Source organism: Carassius carassius, chromosome 50 (assembly GCF_963082965.1).
Source record: "Carassius carassius chromosome 50, fCarCar2.1, whole genome shotgun sequence".
NCBI lineage: Eukaryota > Metazoa > Chordata > Actinopteri > Cypriniformes > Cyprinidae > Carassius > Carassius carassius.
In genome coordinates, this window is record NC_081804.1 from 11,568,203 (window position 1) to 11,589,156 (window position 20,954).

General features: G+C 36.6%; 1 protein-coding gene and 1 long non-coding RNA gene across 2 annotated transcripts; one reads left to right on the forward strand and one right to left on the reverse strand.

The window, feature by feature from the left end:
- The first annotated feature begins 6,086 nt into the window (after positions 1 to 6,086).
- Positions 6,087 to 12,978, forward strand: LOC132133158 (hyaluronidase-4-like). The gene is made up of 4 exons (XM_059545899.1): positions 6,087 to 6,197; positions 10,039 to 11,030; positions 11,562 to 11,651; positions 12,286 to 12,978. Exons 2-4 carry the CDS (start codon positions 10,077 to 10,079, stop codon positions 12,754 to 12,756), a joined length of 1,515 nt encoding a protein of 504 aa, XP_059401882.1. The 5' UTR covers positions 6,087 to 6,197; positions 10,039 to 10,076; the 3' UTR covers positions 12,757 to 12,978.
- LOC132133160 (uncharacterized) lies at positions 11,539 to 19,160 on the reverse strand. Its single transcript, XR_009429135.1, has 3 exons — positions 19,020 to 19,160; positions 12,380 to 12,578; positions 11,539 to 11,667 (listed from the first exon to the last, which is right to left on the reverse strand). It is a non-coding gene; the product is annotated as an uncharacterized LOC132133160 (long non-coding RNA).
- Positions 19,161 to 20,954: the final 1,794 nt, after the last annotated feature.

Genomic DNA, 20,954 nt, shown 5'->3' on the forward strand with positions numbered 1-20,954 from the left:
ACACACACACGTTTGTTTTTGTGAAAAGTGGGGACATCCCATAGGCGTAATGGTTTTTATACTGTACAAACTGTATATTCTATGGCCCTACACCAACCCTACACCTAACCCTCACAGGAAACTGTGCATTTTTACTTTCTCAAAAAAAAACACTGATTCTGTATGGTTAAGAAGCGTTTTGAAAAAATGGGGACATGGGTTATGTCCTCATAAGTCACCCTCTCCTTGTAATTCCTGTGTCATACCCATGTCATTATACAGAGTTGTGTCACTCACAACTCAACACACAACACACACACACACACACACACACACACACACACACACACACACACACACACACACACACAGTCATTGCTAATTGTTGCTATAGTAGACCAGGATATAGGAAGTCTGTAATTTACTTACTGTCTGAATAAAACTCTTCAAAAGGCTTGGAAAAACAACAAAACACACTATCATCATTACACAGTCCATTTGTTTGCACGTTTCACAGCCCAATCTTGGATGCGATGTAACCATAATGTCTAAAACACAACTGTTGTCATGGTGTCTCCCCATCTGCAATGTAACAAGTAAATGTCAGATGAAAATTTGCAGTTTCACTGGCCTGACATTATGCTCTCTCACTGTAATCTTCTAAGGATTATACTCTATTTAAACTATTCAGCCATTCCCAGAGGAACATTTTACTATTTAAAGTATGCACTTTCAGAGTTCAGGTCATAAACTCAGCATGTTTACATTTACATTCACTTTAAAGTGTGCATGAAATTAAAATGTATCTCTTTTCTAAATGCATGTTATAAATCTTATTATAGAAAAATTTGATTTGGCCTCAAATTGGAATCAAAATCTTAACCAGATGTACCACTGAAATGACACCGCTCTGTTTGGTGATGTATGCTGGATTTCCAATCAGTTTGTCTGATTAAACCCAGCTCTTTTTTCACAATCGACCTCAAGTTTGCATTCAGATCTGCCTCCGTCCAATCAACAATCGATGGATGGCACAAAGTCTCTTATATTTCTTTGAATCATCCGTGTCACTCGGATATGAGATGTCAAAATATGAAAGAAAAGCTGCCACTACATTAATTTTTTCACAACACAGCATTAATTAATCTTTTTAAAATATCATGCAAGCAGTTTGACTGAAATATTATCAGTCCAGTTTTTGCAAAGTCAGACTAACAAACCTAGGACTGTAGCTTAGGTTCATCCAACAAACATGGCTTCAGTGTTGTGCACAAACTACTTTGAAATGTGTATTTATTCCTTTAATTTAATCCTTATTTAATTAAAATAAGCATGCACTACTAAATTACATACATTATGAAAAAAATATTACAATTGTCACAATTAGATGCAATTGAGACAATAAGCTATAGAATGAAAGTGTCTCAGATAATCTTAACATTTAGAGTGATTTGACAAAAAGTGCAAATTAAGTTCAAATTAAGACCTCTGACTTTTGATTGCCGACAAATCTAAAAATAGTTTGACACCCTTTTTTAGATCTCTTCTGAAACTCTTGAGCAGATAAAGATAAATCGAATATCAAATAGTGACTCTACTTCACTTATTGCTGTCTAGGAGAAACACTTGAGGTATTTTATGTGGAGAGAGAAAGCAAATGTGTGAGGGAGAATCTTGAAGAGTATGTTCCTGAATGGTACACCGCCAAAAAAACAGCTCCCTGACCACTTAGTCTGGCAAGCAGCCATGAGGTCTGGAATCTGATGACTGCGCTCGACTAGACCTCACTGGTTTCTTCCCACTCATTCAGCATTAATATTAACCCTGCTTTCCAGCTTTAATTCACCCAAACACTCTTTGCAGAATCATAATTTGATCATCTCCTTTTATTAGCTAGACATTTAGATCTAAATCAAGCCCTTCAGGCTAATCTAATAGCCATATGTGGTGATTCAGATTTTTAATGTTAAAACATCACTGGGTTTACTGTACAAAGAGGCTAACAAAGATTAAAACCAGACCAGAAAAAGAGAAAGTAAATGTGTAAAAACAGAAGGTTTCACCAGTGAAGCATATTGAATCTTTAGTTTCACCAGATAGTTAGAAAAAGTGCAACTTTTTTGACTTTTTGGACTAGTATGTTGACACTTATTATGCAGTTATTATGAAGCTACATTTTTTTTTTTTTTGCTTGGTCGAGCTACAGTATTCACATGTCTGTTCAAGTATAAACATGACAAAATAACTCATTGAATATTTGAAGAATCAAAATTAGCACAATAGAGAGGTCAGCTGTAGTTTGATTAAAGGTACAGGTTGTAGGACCTGCCACTAGAGAGCACACTACCAAAACATTAACAATCGCGTGGTTTGATGACGCTAAGAAGGAGCGTGGAATGATGGGATTTGTTGTCTTTGGTTAATTATCAAATTAATTGATTGCGGTTTAGTCAGATGATATGAAAACGATTACCACTTGTTCAACAAATATATACACTTGTGTACATTCAAACACAATAATTGGGCATACATACATAGCATAGACGCGTCCTCACGCGGGTCTAGAGATGCGATGCCCCACGTTTGGCATGTATGCACCATAATACTAATTTTGTTGATCGTTATAATAGCATACGTTTTCTGTAAAGCGAGATCGGCATCTCTTTCTAGTTGAAGTTTGTTGCGAAGCTCTCATCATCTAAAAAAATCTAACACCGATATTAATCCTCGTTCTTTCTCTCCTCTTGTCCCAAACTCTTATTGGGTCGTTTGGTTGGCCCATACGTTTACGTTTACGGGAGCTGTACTTGTCGACAGGACCAGCGGCAGACGGTAAACAGTAATTATGTTCCATAATTAAGTAACACAATCCACCATAAAACGTGCAAGAAGAAGTAAATAAGGAATTGCTTGAAGCAAGCTAGTGGTTTGCTTGAAGCTAGACACCACTTCCGCATTTGTCCACGACACTGTGGTCATGTGGTTTCTACGTTAGTAAAGGCGGTAACAATGGGTAACTAACATCACTGACAGGCGACTGCACTGCCCCGTGTCACTGTTTAGAATGGGAATTTTCCAGGGGGGCAGGGTTTCATATTTTATTGAAGCATCCCTGGGCGCCGCCATTGGTAGCGGACCCCCACCTGCTGTTAGCATTCCATTGACTTCCATTCATTTTGGCGTTGCTTTGACAGCGAATAACTTTACATCTGAGGCGTTTAAAGACCCCGTAGAAGCAGTTTTTGTAAAAATAGGCTAACGATTGTGTCACACCCTGCGACTCTCTGTTGCACAGTAGAGAAATTACCGTATGGACAGGAGGAGAAGCTGGTAGGCAATCTTTTACTGTCTATGAGGCTATCGGGGGGGCATGGAGGCATGAAGTCAAGGGAGAAGCCCACAGAGAATCCATAAAAGCAACGGGACAAAATTATTATTATTGGGGATTTCGGTTTTTATTGGGGATTCAGATTTCTCTTGGCACAGCGATTAAAAGACTTACAATTGTCAGACAGGTTGCTCACGTGACATCTAGTGCTCACGAATCATCAAGCTTAGTTTGAGTCTGCGCAGTACGCTCGACCACCAGGAGGTGCGTGCTTCTAATTGACTTTACTTGTCTCTGTTGAATCCAATGGGGTCGCTGTGTCCATTTCTTTTACTGTCTATTGAATTTTCTCATGATTTACAAGTACAGTAGTTGAAAACATTAGAGACATTGTTAGTAATCAGCTGGACAAAATACATAACACTAGCCTAGTGGTTTTTGGATATTTTACTGCAAATATCTTACAATTTGTACCTTTAACATGCAAACCTGCTTATCAAAACCAAGCTAAAATCACATTTAGATCTGTTTGTCTGACTTCACAAAAAAACAACAGCAAGTCAAACTATACCAGCCTGCTGGTTGTACCCTATAGGAATAGATCTGCTCTGTTTGTTAAAGGCACAAGAGGTCAGGGAAATGAACACACTCTCCAATGATCCAAAGTGCTGGTCCAGCACAACGTTCCCATTCCCTCAACTGTGGGAATGTGGTTTTCTATTGAAGCCCGCCAACCTCCTCAGGCTTCCTCCACCGCATCTCCCGCCGCTGAATAAACTCATCTTGAATACATTTATTTTCACTTTGATTGCACTATGAGGAGGCCGGACAGTGGCAGAAAGTCAATCCAGAACACAGCATCCGGCGCCCAATGGATCTAAAGTAGCTTTTCTCGGTGTGTTGGTGGTCCTGGGTAGTCATGATGACTTATTTTCCTGCATAAGTAGATTTTGTTAGCTTTTCCACATAAAGACCAGGTCAAACCATTTTGTGCTGGTGTTTTCTGTCCAATCTATTGCTCTTTTTTAAATTGGGTGAGGTGATTTTTTTATCATTAAATTAGCCATTAAATTAAACTTTTCTTGAAAACTGTATACAACTTTTCAAATGCATATGAAACCAACGCGAATACAATATTGTAGAGTATATTTCTAAGATTTGCTGCTAGATTTTTCCTGTACTGTCTTATACATTACAGACCCAATCATTATTGGTATCTTTTATTATGAAACCAAATATAAAAAATATAAAAAAGGGACCATGCACAAGTGAAGAGTGCAATGCCTTTAGTTTGAAAATTGTATACACCAAGACAACATGCCTCCACTACCCCTACGCACTGACCTAGACCCTGTTATTATACTGAACGCCTTACATTGCAGATGACTTGGTGACAGTTGGCTGTCAACAAGCCACTCAATTAAGCAAACTTCCTCATGCTTGAATAACAACACAACATTGCTACAAGAGCTAGCAAGTTTCTATATAGATTCCAGACACCAACTGAATAGTCACACTTATTTAAGAAAACCAAGTACCATTCCAGACCTGATATAATGGCTTCGGTGAGAATTCTAACTTTGTTTGAGAAAGATATTTAACATCCCCTGTTTATCTCAATTGTAGGGTTGAAGGGAATGTTTTATGAAAAAAATGTGCTAACAAAGTTTGGCGACTATAACTATCACATGGTAATTTAGAACGGTTTGCCATAGGAATGCAACTAATGCTTCCAGAGATCACACCATGGATATTTGCAGTTAGATTGTATTCTGTTTCCAACCAAAACTGGGGTCATGTGTGTATTTAGGAAAAAATGTAAATGCGTGAACATAAATGCATAATTCTCATGGTAAAGACCAGGAAAATAATAATACGGAGTCATTTCACTACAAAACTACGTTGGAAAAACACCTTGAGATAAAATAAATGATATTGCCAGTCTGTTTGCCCATCCATTCCATTTCCTGTAAGATCCGTATTTTACGATCCAATATTTTATTATTTATTTATTGTTTTATCCACCACTCGGTTTTAGCAAGTGCATTCGCTAAGGATGCATTGTAATTAGAATTCAGGCAAATAATTCTCTCCATTGCCAATATTAAAATGATGAATTTAGGAATTACCATATAATATTATATATATATTTTTTTTATTAACATAATTGAAATATAGATGATGGCTTTAAGAGAAGGAGGAAACTGTTTTCATTTAATTTTTTTATTTGCTTGCTTGCTTGTTTTGTGCCTATTTTAATTTTCCCCACCCCCATTTAATCCCTGTATATATAATGTTTTGTGTTTATTTACAGCCACTAGTTATATTTATTGGCAATGTCTACTTAACAGCCACAAAAGACAGTGACTAAGAGACAAAAACAAGACAATCACAGACCACAAGGGACAGTAACTCAAGCAGAAAAAAATGCTCCTGGAGCTTCAACAAGGCCTGGTTGCGTCTAGTGTATAAAAATCCCTTGTGAACACAGCCAAGTAATTGGAGGATGATGAACCTGGCTAATGCTGAATGATGTGGATGAGGGCAAGATGCTGTGCACTGTGTCTGGAGGATCAAATGTGTACACACACTCAAGAAAATGTCCTTTAACACACACACACACTCAATGGGATTTAGACTCGAGTCCTCCCTCCCTCCTTCTCTACTCTAATCGCAGTGTTGTGGTTTTCTTGCTGTGACTCTGTGGTTATTTTCTCCTCCCTCTCAGAAAACTCTGTCTCTCTCTCTCTCTTGGCTGTGTATATAAGTAAGCACTGGGTAGGCTTTTCAGCAGACAGAGAAAACTATGCTAGAGCACTGTAGATTTAGAGAGGTGTGTGTAGTGCATCATCAGCCATATGTGACTGAAGCAGCGGTGTGGGATCAACAGGTGAGTGACCTCTAATTACTGTGACTCAAAATATTATTTATACACACACTTCATATGACCCTGTTGACATCAGCACACTCTAAAACAAAGTGCATGACAAAAGTAGGCACATTCCATCTTTTTATAGCATTTTTTTTTTAATTGTTGACTGTGTTGTTCTCAGTTGAGTATACTCTGTAATTCATTGTTTTCTTTCCTGCACAAACTTTGTATCCAGACATCAGTGAATGTTTTTGAATGACTGTTACAGCATTGCAAAGTTGAGTTAACATGTGAGAAAAATTTGATATATATTTAAATGTGGTGTCTTGGAAATATAAAGCTATCAAAGATCAATGTTTGCCCTCTTTTGATAGGAAACTAGAGGCAAAGATGTTTACATGGGGTTTCAAAGACCTTTAAATATGGATGCACAATACTTGGGAACCATCTGGTTTTATCAGTCGATATTAGAAGTTTTAAAATTTATCGATATCAACATTGAACATTTAATCATGCTAAATTTCTCTATTTTTTTGCCATCATTTAATGCTTATGTAATGTAAATATTTTAAAACACTAACCGTTTAAAATCAGTGTTAAACCCAAATCTCAAAATGTCCGTTTTTCAAACTGTACATTATGGCTAAATTGAAAACAGTATAAATTGCACACATTTTAATATAGTAAAAATATATTTAATACAAAACAGATGTATTAAGAATTTGTAAATTTACATATACATTTAATAACAATTTTAAATAAAATTAGTATAGAGACGTTATCGGTTTTCTGTCAAAATATGAAAATAATTGTCAACCAGAATTTTAATATTAATGCATTCTAAAGGGGATTTTCAACAGTGTTGTGTCTATTTTGAATGGGATAGTTGTAGGGCAGGACCTCTCCGCAAAGGAAATCACATGAAAGAAAACATAATTAGCTCATTCCAAATACATGTGTTCCTCAAAGGGTTTAATTTAAAGTTTACTGTCAGGAAATGTGGCGTAGCACCACTGAGGTCTTTGAATAGTGTCTTTGTAAATATTTTGAAGTGATTTAATCAAATGAGATTACATACTTCAGGATAAAAAGCTTTTCTTGGGTGACAGCCAATGATGCTGGAGAAATTGACAGCCTCTAATGTCAACAGAGCCCATGATCCCTGTGAAGGCCTCTTTTGGTATATGTTAAAAGCATAGTGTCGTTATACCATTTTATTGTTAGCATTACACAAAGGAAGCTTTAGAAGTTTCTTAGTGTTTTTAGCAGTGCCCAAAATACATCTCTTTGATCTTGAAGAGATCACTTATTATCCTTACTACCTAAGAGAAAACAAGCCACCTCAAACCAAAACACGCTCCCAGATTAACCTGACGTAGAACTCTGTTTGAGTTCCACTGTGATTAAGATTCTCTTTTTAAGGTTTTGTTTACCATTCAAGCATCAAACACAGCAATAATTAGACCTCTTATCTGTGATGTCGGTGTGTGATATTTGGATTTCAGTGACTTTGATAAAAGATCAAATGGAAAATATCAGTAATGACAATGAAAGCTGGATGTCAAAGAATGTTATCTTATTTCATTTGAGGCAAACATATGATTAAATTGAAACACTTGCCTCACGTCATCCTCAGAGCCACAAATATTAAACCACACATCTTCTGAGGAGCCCTGAGGTTCCTTTATGGCGATTCAAGAAACCTTTCCGTCTCCTGTTGTAAATCTGGCTCAGTCATATTTATGTTTCCAATTTGGATCAAATTCACATTTGGATGGGACTGAATGAAGTTGCATCGAAATCCAGGCATCAGGTATTATCCATGCCTTTTGTGGTTTCTCTGAAGTCGTCGCCTAAAAGTTTTCTATAAAAACTACTCTCACTAAGCCACATGTATCTTAATTATTGCCAGAGAGGGCTGAGGGTTTGAGGAAGCTCATAAATAAATAAATAAATATAAATGTACAGGCACAGTTACTTCAATTCTTCAGAAAATTTCATCTCTTCAGAAAAAGTGTTTTCACTGACGGCTAACCCTAAAGCTTTGTGGAAAGTTTTCTTCATTCCCACCACTTGAATTCTCTTGCATACTCAAGACATAATCACATGTGGGATAGTTCCTCTTCTCCATTTTTAACAACCTCTGTCACAAGCCTGTTCTGTATTACAGTATTATAAGCAAAGCCTTTTATACATTATCAGTGTTTGAATGTATTCTCTACACAAATGCCGTGAAGATCATCTGTAAAGCTTGCTGCAAGGCAGCAAGAGGTCTTATTATGCAGGAAGTGGTTTAATTCTTCCCCCTCATGGTACGGGCCAGGCGCCAGTCCTAGGGGAAAAAGGAGCTACGGCGCTCTCAGCCAGGCTCTTTCCATTCAATAACACAACCACCAATAGGCTCCACAGTTTGCCTTCATCCGCAACATTCCACAAAACATACCTAATATTTCAACCTCTGATTTAGCACATAACTGGCATTAATGACCTTCCAATACATGTGTTACTGCCATGGTTACTACTGAATGGTTCCATGCCTTATTCTATGAGATATCCGAAATTCCTGATTATCCAGTAACAGAGAACATCTTGTAACATTTTAAAACAAATTTGGACCACAATTTTCACATTTTTCCCAATTCACAACATGAGTTTTTGGACTCTTGAGAGTATCTGACTTTAGACATCTACTTAAATTCACCTTGAAACTAGCAGGTAAATATCATTGCATAACTCAGAAAAGTGTTAGTTGTTAGAAAAGTATTTGTTGAGTATTTGTTTGCAGATGCGAGTTGGTTATATCTAATGCAACGAAATGCATACCCTTTACCTTTGTCTTGTCTTTTAATGCTCTAGCATGCAGATAGGGCATGTGGCGAGGACAGCTATGATTATGGCTAAGTGGGCGCCCAACTGGTGAGAGTATGGTGCTGGATTTGGCCATTACTCTTGTGGTTAACTGCTGGTTTGACTGATGACTGCAACCCCCAAAGTAACATTTTACTCATAATCAAACCAAGCTGAAGAACAAAATGTTATGTTTATGCTTGACCTCTCCCTACTTTGCAGTTAACTTGGCTTAAGACTTTGTACAAAGGGCCTCACATCCATCTTAAAGATGAAAACCTTAACCATGTTACACAATATCTACTGAGTCTTGATTTATTTCTTGACTATATATACTGTATGTTCATTCAGTTTCAAAGTTTTCAGTTTTAATAAGCTACTGTATTTAAGCCAAATTTTACTATCGCTTTTTCCTTGCTTGCTAAGAACTCAGAATAAAATAAAAATTAGCTTTAACATGCATTTAAAGTCAACATGAAATTAAAAACTGATGTACATTCTTAATACTCACTACTGCAAACAATTCAGTGTATGTTATTCTTAAGAAACAACATTTGTCCTAATAGGATTTTCATAATTTAATTTAGTCTCTGAAAATGCTTTTTCATTTAAATAATATGGGTTGCAGTGTCTACTGTTAACCAAATAGTTAATTAGGTATTATTTTGACAAACTTGTATTCATGTTTGGCTCATTACTGGTATAGAACTTGTGACAATCCAAATAAAATTCCCAATTAAAAAAAAAAAAAAAATCAGGTCCAGACTCCCATCTTTTATCTTGATTAATTGAATATCCCGTTTTACTCTGACTACAGCAACTACATTAATTAATTTGTTTACGAATGATCATGGTTAACAAGTTCATGGTTTCAAGTTGTGCATGCACTGATAAAATATCTACCATGGATAGATATTGGATAAATCATGCTAAATGTAAATGTACCAGTTATTGTGCAAACACTATATAACCCTGTGTACTACTTACCTTATTTCTTTTTTGTCCCTCACAGGATGATTGACAGTTGGCGGTGCTGAGTCACATAGCAGAATGCCCGGTGTGCCCCGTGGGGCCTTGCAACACCACACTGTGCCTATAGCCTGTGCCATCATCTGCTCCTGGCTGTTGATCCTGGTCCATTCTGCCTTTTGCCAGAAACCTGCAAAGCTGCCTCTGGTGGGCCGCAAGCCTTTCCTGGCAGCCTGGAATGCTCCACTGGATATGTGTACGCTGAAGTACAATATCAATGTCAGCCTTGAACTTTTCCATATCAGCGGTAGTCCACGAGCCATCCACACGGGCCAGAATGTCACTATCTTCTATGCCAACCGCCTGGGTTACTACCCTTTCTACAACGAGCAAGGGGTTCCCATCAATGGAGGCCTACCTCAGAACAGCAGCCTTGAAGCACATCTTCACAAAGCCCGAAAAGACATAGCACACTTCATCCCTTCTGAAGATTTCCGGGGCCTGGCTGTGATCGACTGGGAGTTCTGGCGGCCACAGTGGAATCGTAACTGGCACAAGAAAGAAATTTACCGACAGCGTTCACAAGAGCTGATTGCACAGGCCTACCTTAATGTGACCGAGGAACAGGTGGAAGAGCTGGCACGCTTGCGCTTCGAGAAGAGTGCCATGGAGTTCATGCAGGGCACGCTGAAGCTTGGTACACAAACTCGTCCACATGGACTCTGGGGTTTTTATCTCTACCCTGACTGTCACAATTACAATGTACATGCACACAACTACAGTGGCACATGCCCCCTACAGGAGAGCCATCGTAATGACCAGCTGTTCTGGTTGTGGAACAGCAGCACTGCCTTCTTCCCAGCCCTCGCTATACGCAAAGGCCACATGGACAGCATTCGCAACCTGCACTTCTCACAGAACAGGGTACTGGAGTCTCTGCGACTGGCCTCCCTTACCTCACTGCCCTATGAGCTGCCAACATTTGTTTACACACGCTTGGGGTATAGAGATGAGGCCATGGCTTTTCTGACCCAGGTAGGAACATATATATTCAATCAGAAATCTAAATATAACAAGATGTACTTTGGGGAATCATGCACAAGTCCCCAATACAATTTGCTGTCAACCTTCCCAAAGAAAAATCTGGGTGTTAAATGTTCAAAATCAAATGATGATAATAACGCTTACATAATTTTCTTACATTGCTGGAGGGTCAACGTCCTGCAGAGTTTAGCCCCAACCAGCTCCAACACACTTACCTGGAAGTTTCCAGTGTGCCTGAAGACCTTCATTAGCTGGTTCAGGTGTGTTTAACTGGGGTTGGAGTTAACCTCTGCAGGACTGTGGCCCTCCAGGAACAGGTTTGGACACCCCAGTACTTTACACACAAACTGTGAGTCATAAAATCAAGAGCTCCCTTTTGTGGTCCAGAAACAAACACTTATAATAATAATTTCAGTAAAACTATTTAATGTTTAAAAAAAAAAAAAAAAAAAACTTTGTCGGTAAACTAAATTTGAATGATACAAATTTACATTCATTTCTTTATTCATTTTCATTTGACAGAAGGACTTGATGCATACAATAGGAGAAAGTGCTGCTTTGGGTGCTGCAGGATTCGTCATTTGGGGAGATCTTAACCTCACTTCTTCAAGAGTGAGATTTTTAACACCTGAAATATTTTGATATTTGTTCATAAGCACACACACACACACACACACACACACACACACACACACACACACACACACACACACGCGCGCACACGCACACACACACACACACACAAACCAGGTAATCAAGGTGATCATGATGACTTGAAAATTGCAGGCAGGTGTATCGGAATAATAACAAAATATACAGCTAATTTTACAAGGTGATCCATTGTTAAGCAGTGGTTCTAAGAATTTTGACTTGAAAGCCACTATACAGGTTAACATAATTTAGATATTTGTGCTGTAATTATGACATAGCTGCTTGAAACAGTTCATTTTGTGATTCTAGAAGTTACAAGGACCATTTCTCAATAAAAACCCACTGGCTGAGAACCACTGTATTAAGGAGACCAACATATTTTGGGGTTCATGGAATCAAAAAGATTGAAAACCCGTTATAGATTTTTTTCTGTAGCAAAATGCCACCAGGAAAAATAATCATAATACTATGTAACATTTACATTGATTTCTGGTTCAACACAGAGTGCTTTAATAAACAAAGTAAAGTTTGCATTAAGTTTCCTGTAGTTTAATACAACAATTTCCACTTACTGTAACTTCCTGTGTCCCCTCAGCACAACTGTTCCAAAGTGAAGGCTTTTCTGAACCATAGACTGGGTCAGTACATCACTAACGTTACGCAGGCAGCAGAAATTTGTAGCCACTTACTGTGTCAGAACAATGGTCGCTGTGTCCGTAGAGACCCACAGGCACTACACTACCTGCACCTGAGCCGCGGCAACTATCGGATCCTGTCTAATCGGAATGGCACCTTCACCGTGACCGTCATCGATCAAACTAAGAATGAGCGCCAGATGCTGGCTGACAGGTTCCGATGTCACTGTTACCAGGGGTATGAAGGAGAGCGCTGTGATAGCATAGAGCCGGAGGAGACAGAGGAGGACAACATGATACAAGAGGATGTGGAGGAGGAGAAAAAGGAGGAATCAAAGGTCTACAAAGACATAAAAGATAGTGCTGTGCCTTTACAAAACCACTTCATCCTGACTGCTCTTCTCCTCTTGTTGAACTTCAGTTCTATTTAGAGGTGAAGTGTGTATTTTCTGCAACACTAACATCAGATGGAACTGCCAAAAAACAACAATAATCATTTTCAAACAGGTTTCCCAAACACCCCTTTTGTCTTTTATTGGTTGAAAAAACAGATAGCTCCACCCCAAACTCATAATTTGTTAAGCCACTGTTGGCAATGGCTGATAAATATATATGAGAATTAGATTTAAAGATATCAAATAACTAATCCTGTATATTTTATTTTTGCAGAATATTTACCAAATTAGAAATTAATAGTTTTAAAATGAATCAATATGAAAAAATTTGAACAGGAAAGAAAATTATTGTAATACTTTGTTTCAAATTTCTGCATACTTTATTTCTGTCTAATAATTTATTAGATAGAACTGTTACACAAAGTCAGTAAACAGAGAAGACAGAGAACAGGAGCTCCTGCATGTTAGCACTGTCAAAATAAAAGTCCTTCAGACAGACTTCTGACACTTACCGACCAACCAGAAAAACTCTAATCTCACATTAGAAAAATGACACACTTCACCTTTAATGAAAAGTGGATAAAGAGCCACTTTGATGGCACATCATCAATCAGTCAATTTTTTTATTTTATGATTTGAATAAAATGAAAATTGTTACAATGGTACAATGGTGCTGTATGCTAATGCAGATTAGATGTAAGCCTTGTTTGCACAATCTTCAGTCAGTTCTGAATGAATGCTCAATGATTGTTAACTTGTCATTTTATTTTTTTTCTGACAGGAAAGGTTAAATCTATGCATTCTGTTTTCACAAAGCACTGACACCAAGATGCGTCCTGTGAAGTATATTAGCAAGCTTATCACTTAAAACAATACTTGCTATCAGAGCACTTCAAATTCAGGGAGCGCGGAGTATTCAAAACTTACCTAAATGAGGTAAGATCCACATATTATATACACATGTCAAGCTTTAAAATCTAAACTGGCCAAATGTTGTATTTGTCAAAATAGCTAAATACCAAGTAGCTAAACTTAAAAGAATTATAGACTATATCAATGAATCATTATTTGAAGTGACTAGAGGGTGAAAATAATTCTTAGCCTAATGGATTAAATCATAAAATATTATTGGCCTCAGTTTATAATATTCTCAAAAAAGGGAAAACATATATAATACACAAAACATGTTCAGATGTTACTGTTGTCATCTTATTGAACATTGTATAAAGTACATTAGTAAAATACAGTATACCATGCCATACAAATGTATAAAATGTATAAAATACAGTACAAATGCCAACATGACAAGTTTGTCGTTATACCATTATAAACAATTAATCATTATATCTTTCATCATATTTTAAGCTTTTATCAAAATTGCACACTAGAATAAATCATTATAATCATTATATTAATGATGAGAAAACTCAGAGGACACAACCAGAATTGAAGCTAGTTGAATTTCATTAAAATACAAAATAATTCATTTTATTGTTTTCCCCCCAAACTCCTGAAATGTGTGTTAAACCAAAGATTATGAAGATGTATGTTTACACGTGTAAGTTTGCATTTGCTAAACTACAGAATGCTGTGATGTGTCAAAACTCATTACGATTGTACGTTAAACGATGTCTTTTTTGTTCTTGATTGAATGAAGCCAGAATGATTGATACTGAAAACAAAGAAAGGTAATATACCTCAACAAATTTCAGTACATTGAATACTTTTAATTAGCAGATTCTGCAATTTGTTAGAAACTGTAATAGAGGTCTACAGATTTCAGGTTGAAGGATAATCAGACCATGTTTTATTACTGTTTTCTGACCCGTTTTGACTCAATATGCACATTTTTCTAAAATGCAGCATTTTGTAGCATGTAGACAGTAGTTTGTATGAGACACTATTATCAGAGCCAGCATTATTGATCAGTGTATTTTTACCTCAGTGCTGAAGTACTCCAAATATATTTCCAAAGGTTTATTTTTTATTCATCTCAAAATCAGTTGTTTAAGCAATGTGTAATTCATTACTTGATATTTTTTTTTTTTTTTTTTTTTTACATTAAGCAATACCATTAATTAAATACTCAATGAAGACAAATGTTGCTTGACTCATGATGCACTGCAAATAAAAGATTGTAACCTGGTCTTGATTCTCATTGTCAGAATTTACGTCGACGCAAAATATGCGCATTGATTTGTCAACCTGTTTTTATTTCTCTAAAAAACGTTTGCAAAACGTTTACCTTATGTGCGCTGAATATACGCGATGGCCGGATCAACATTCTGTCCAACGTTATATAACCAATCCAGGGGTTTTTCTGCATTGATCTTTTTTTTTTGGCGGCTGTCAAAGCCTTATTTGATCGGATGTAGAATAGAATGACTGCTGCGCTGTACGAGAGAGAGCCCCGGCTGCGCGTGAGCACTCACAGTCTTCAAACAACACGAGCGCTTCTTGCTCTCTCTCTCCCTCGTGCATATTAATCAAAATCATTAGACACGATAGAAAAAGGGGGGAACGCCAAAGTTTCACGTGGAGCATTCTGAGATTTTTTTTCTCTTCATGACAGGCTGCTAGCTCCCACTGTTAATTATTATTTTTTTTTTTGGAAAAGCACTCTCTGTATTAGCTTTAAAGCCCTCAAGTTTACATTGGTATACTGTATTCTTTCAATTGCTCTAAACAAGTATTTTGGGTGACCTTTTTTATTGAATGCTAGACATCAAGTTGTTCTTCTTTCAGATGAAAATAACAACTTTTTTTCAGTAAGCTAGGCCCTATGTGTTCAGTAAGCTTGTTTCAGTAAGCTATGTGTTTTCAAGGCTTCAAGGTTTTATTGAATGCATTCTTAGTCTTTTATTTTGTAATTTTAAGAGCAATAAACATATATTGCAATGTTAAGGAATTCATGTTTTTTTCATTCAGATATGTAGATCAACATGTATAAATTGTTAGTAGTCAATTAATGGGGAGATATTCGAAATCGAATCGGCATGAAAAATTAATCGTTAGATTAATCGATGCATCGAAAAATAATCGCTAGATTAATCGTTTAAAAAATAATCGTTTATCCCAGCCCTACTTGAAATGTATTACAGGAAAGATTATGAAAATCCTTTGTGTCTTAACCCAGATTTCTTCAACAATTTGTCATTCAATTTGATTGAATGCCCAGAAATGCGCTATACAAATGTAAGGAATTAATTTAATTAATTAATTGTCGAGCCTCCCTCTTTGGATTATTATATATCCCAATAACCTTGGGAATTCATTTTGCCATCGATTATAGCAAGCTGTCCGGGCCCTGAGGCAGCAAAGCAGCCCCAATGCCCCCTCCACCTTTACATTATTGGGGCAGAGGTTTTGACCTAAAGAGTCTCAAAGGGGTCTGTTCTCAAACATAAGTCATTTGCTTTTACCAGTTTGAATAAGATAATGATCCAAACATAAAAGTGATATTGGTTTTGGTATTACACTAAATATTAAGTTGATTAAGGTGACCTGATGTTAAGGAAATGGTTTTTTAAAGTAACCTGAGAACATATTGATCAGTTATAAATACACTTATCTTTTTCCAGTTACATACAAGCTCAGTCTTGTGTTTTTAAACATTGAGCTCTGCTAATATTTAACAGGAGCCAGAGCAAGCTACATTTTCATCTTGCTACAAGCGAAACCATTTTACTGGGTCATTATTTCTAAATCTCAAACTAAACTGCCATTTAAAAATATTAATTTTAATAATAGAAGCATCTCCTAGCTCCTGATATTTCTGATGTATTACAAGAAACTTTTAGAAAAAACACAATACAAGAATGTTTTAAAAATGCATCCTATTTGCCACGTTGCTCTAGGAAAAATAGTTTGCCAACAGTTGTAGGTCCCTCTAAATTTATCGCTCTTCCAGGCGGTCACCACACCTGACAGGGAACGCAATCAAACCCTGACCCTTTGCAGGTTAGACTCTGGAGTGTGGAATCTCGTGGACGGGACGATGCAAGTCCAGTAATTCTGCAAACAGCAGAGTACTTAATAACATCAGTCAGCTAGCCTTGGCTAATGCAATTTTCCTCACTGTATATTTCTAACAAGATTTAATATGATATCAAACACCACTGCCTCTTTTTGCTTTCATTTAAACATATTAATAGCCGCAGAAATGTAGTTCAGGGAAATGTGTAGGCTTATATAGCCTACATTACAAATGAAACTAAATATTATATAAAACAGTATTGCCTCTTTTTAATTTTCCTTTTAACTTATTAATAGATTAATTGAATAAAGACCAAAGATTACCTGTTAGATTTACCCAAAACAAATTATATTTTATGTTTAACCACTATAAAGAGACATCAGAGCCAGCGGCAAATGTCAGAAAGACAAGCAGAGTCGAGACTGCTCTTGTCGGTAAACATTAGCACTGAGCTCCCGCTGATCGCGTGGAGCTGATCGTCTCCGAAATCGCCAAAACACATTTTTAAATAGGCGCTGTCTTTATAAATAAACCGCAGATTTGAGTTTAAAACAACTACATTCTCGGCTGAAATACTTTTAAAACTACATTTCATGACACAATAACTGTAATATTTTTAAAATTATACAAGTAAATAGTGGTTGAAATACAACACTGCGTGAACTTAACCAATCAGGATGTTTAGTGCCCAAGTCCCGCCCCTGAAAGTTCTGGACCTTTGAAAAAGTACTACCTCGCCAGCAGGGACTTTCTGAGGGGCCATTTTTTACCCAGAACTTTATTTAGATTCTGGTTCCTGCGGTGGAAACACACCAAGTACTCACCCAAAGTCCCTAGTTCCTGGGTAAAGTTCCTGCGATGGAAACGCGGCACATGTTAAGCCTTAAGAACTAGTTTGACCTATTCAATTTGACAATCAGTCTAACTTTTCTAATTAAAATTGTGCCAATCTACATTTTTGTCACTGACTTGAAACAGGTATGACCAGTCTAGAAGAAAACAGACTAGTCTTAAAAAGTAAGCCATCTAATTTAAGCAGTTTATGCAACCAGCCCCTGTACTAACATTTTCACTACAACTACGTGTATCACTTCAACCCTAACTACAGGTCAAAAAATCCATAATATGTAATGTTTTTTATATCAAACCTGAAACAACATGAAAACCATATTTATTAGACACAAAAACAAATTAAATGTGAAAGCTACAACTCATGGGACTGTCAGCGAAAAACTATTTTAGTTTTGGCCTACACATAAATGTTTAACATGTCTTTAGAAGACTTTGAATATAGTGCATAGGTTTTATGGACAACTATTACAGCGCTATGTTGTATTTCCAAAGCTTAAAAATTAAAAATCATATGTTTTTGGAATGACATGAAATTACTTGAGCATGAAAAACATTACAAATATTTTATTTGAATTAATTTCATTATATATTACATTATATGAATATACATTATTATTACATTGTATTATTTTTAATGATTCTCATTCCTTTCAGACCTCATGTGAAGCCTTGTCTACATACCCGTCTGATACTTTAAACCCCTACATCACCAATGTCACATCTGCGGCTCTGCAGCAAAAATCTCTTTCAAGGCAATGGATGTTGTGTCCGCAAAAAATTTTATTTATACATTTACTGTATTTAGATAGAGCAATTCATTTACATTACTTCACTAAAAAGTGAGTGAATATATAATATCTTCAAGCTATCTTAAAATTATGTTTAAACACATTTCAAATTTCTCCCTTTCTTTCCGTGGTACATTGTAGTCTGCATGGGGTTTGACATAAAGCTTCTTCTGAATGTTAAGGTGCAGGCCCCACATCAACATGCTCCCACACATGTAAACCATTCTTGACTGCATGGCGAGAAGCAGCTGTATTTCTCCTCCACTTCATCCCTTTAGGGTTTTTATCCAAGAGTCTGCAGATTTCAACCCCTAGGAGTCGCTGGCTCTGCATTATATACACACTAGATCGCTTCTATATTAAATCTTCAAGAGCCAATGTGCCTTTATCCACCTTATGTTTTCAATGCGAAAGTAAGCTGTTTTTGTAAGCTGTTTCATTAGCCACAGTAGGGAAATAAAGAGAAGAATAACAAAGTGCAATAAACGGTCAGATTTTTTGAGCTACAAACCAGTGTGTTTATAATTAAGACAACATATTAAAATAATGTGGTAAGATACATCAGTTTGCAAAATCAATCAGCAAAACGAGCTGCTGGAAGCAGAGGACACCAGAAGCAAGACCCATTCAATTTATTTTTGAACGCGCCCGCTCTTGTGAAAAAAAAGGGAATATTTACTTACCGTGTCGATACACTTAATCCTCCGCTCCTTATTGAGTTAAGCTTTCTGATCTGTAGCCGTATTTATTCTGAAATCCTCCAATATTTTGGATTTAACCGACATTGATTAGAGTTTCTTTTCATCTGTAGGATTTACCCTATGGGTTTACCACATGCAGGTTTGATGACACACTCGATTAATAGCAAAAGCTGATTGGCTTAAAAGTTCACCTTTGACAATGATTGGATATTGATACGAAAGAGGTTAAACTTAATTTTAATTAACTTCATTTTATTTAACTTGTAACTTTTTTAATTTAAGAAACTTTTTATGATAATGTTTAAGTTATGAATGTTCACAATATTAGAATAAATAATATGTAGATTATATTCAAATAAACAATATTTATATTATAAAACATTATAAATATGAATAACATATGAACTCGTACAGTTATTATTATTACTGTACATTTACAGCGATTTCTGAATTGTACTTTACAGAAAAAATAAGACTCAAAGAACAGACCACCACCAGTAACGTTTCCGATTCACTCCTGAAATTTCTAAAATAGTAGATTTCCCAGCCCAAATTATTTTATCTGTAATGTGTGTGCCATATAGTAAGATCAAATGTATGTTTTCAGCTGAAACTGCAACATCAACATGATCAACAAAAGAGCCTGCAGTGACCGCCTGTGACAGGCATAGTGTTCTGACTATGAAGTGGGGCTGGTCCGCGCTTCTACGGGGTGACATGACACAAACGTCCCTGGACAGACAAAAGACAGCTTTTACTACTGAGTAACCAAACAGAGACTGCAACAGTGACTCTACAAAATAAAGGAAAACATGCAGCTAAAAGGAAGGGGTGAGAAAATGCAAGTCAGCTGTTGGGAAATATCTTGGTATAAATTAACATGCAAATTATAACATACAAAGATATATATTTTTATGCATTAAATGTGCAATAATGTATTTACAAGTCAAACTACCTATGATTCCTGCTAACTCATGATGGTAAATGGTGTGTGTGTTGAATGGATACAATTTGAATGCATTCTTACAGTTGCTTTTTTGAGGATTTTGCCAAAAGATATGGTCAGTTTGCTGTTGATGCAACATTTATCTCATGTCTGTGAATATATCAGTGCCTCAGGTCAAAGTGGAGGCTGTCGTTGCTCTAACAAGGATTTGTAGTGTTTATGGCTCCCCTTTATGTTGACCTACATAGATTCTGAACCCTGACATTCAGACCATCTGTCAGACTAAACCTCCCCAAAACACGTGTATTCCCACATGACTATGCAGCCTATATCTCGCGACATTAAAGGAATATTTCACCCAAAAAAGAAAATTTGCTTACTCACATTCATGCTTTTCGAAAAATGTATGACCTTCCTCTGTGAAACACAAAAGGAGTAATTTTACAGAATGTTCTTTCCTGAATGCATTTATGATACAGTACCATTAAAGTAGGCCCCTGGTCCATATTAGGCCTAGTTAGTGTCCTGATGTCATATGACATCTTTGTGTGAAGAACAGACCAAAAGTCACGTTCATGAGAAAACAATGTCTGATTCATTAATGAATCATTCTTTTGAATCGGATATTTCAAATCAGTTGGTTGATCTGGATCACATCCGGTCTGAATATGTGCGTCTGAATTCGCACACTGTTTCAATCACCATAGTATTCGGAAACAGAGAATGATTCGCTAGGGAATCCGAATTTCTAGGTTCTCGAGTTCAGTTTAGTGAATTGGTTAGTTAATGATTCTCTGGAGGGTAAAATCTTCAGTTAACAACTTAAATTAACTAGCTATTGTACGACTTAACACTAAACTTTTATGGATGTATTTGATAATTCGGTATTCAAAACTCTGTATTACAGTAAATGCAGCACATTGTGCTTTTGCACTCGTCTTGAATGTTATTTCTAAACCAAATGCTTTGTA

Bases quoted from the DNA above. Each gene is read 5' to 3' on its own strand.
- LOC132133158 (XM_059545899.1), top strand. From the start codon at position 10,077: ATGCCCGGTGTGCCCCGTGGGGCCTTGCAACACCACACTGTGCCTATA. The intron at 11,031-11,561 runs GTAGGAACATAT...TTCATTTGACAG, and splicing joins CCATGGCTTTTCTGACCCAG to AAGGACTTGATGCATACAAT. The intron at 11,652-12,285 runs GTGAGATTTTTA...GTGTCCCCTCAG, and splicing joins TTAACCTCACTTCTTCAAGA to CACAACTGTTCCAAAGTGAA.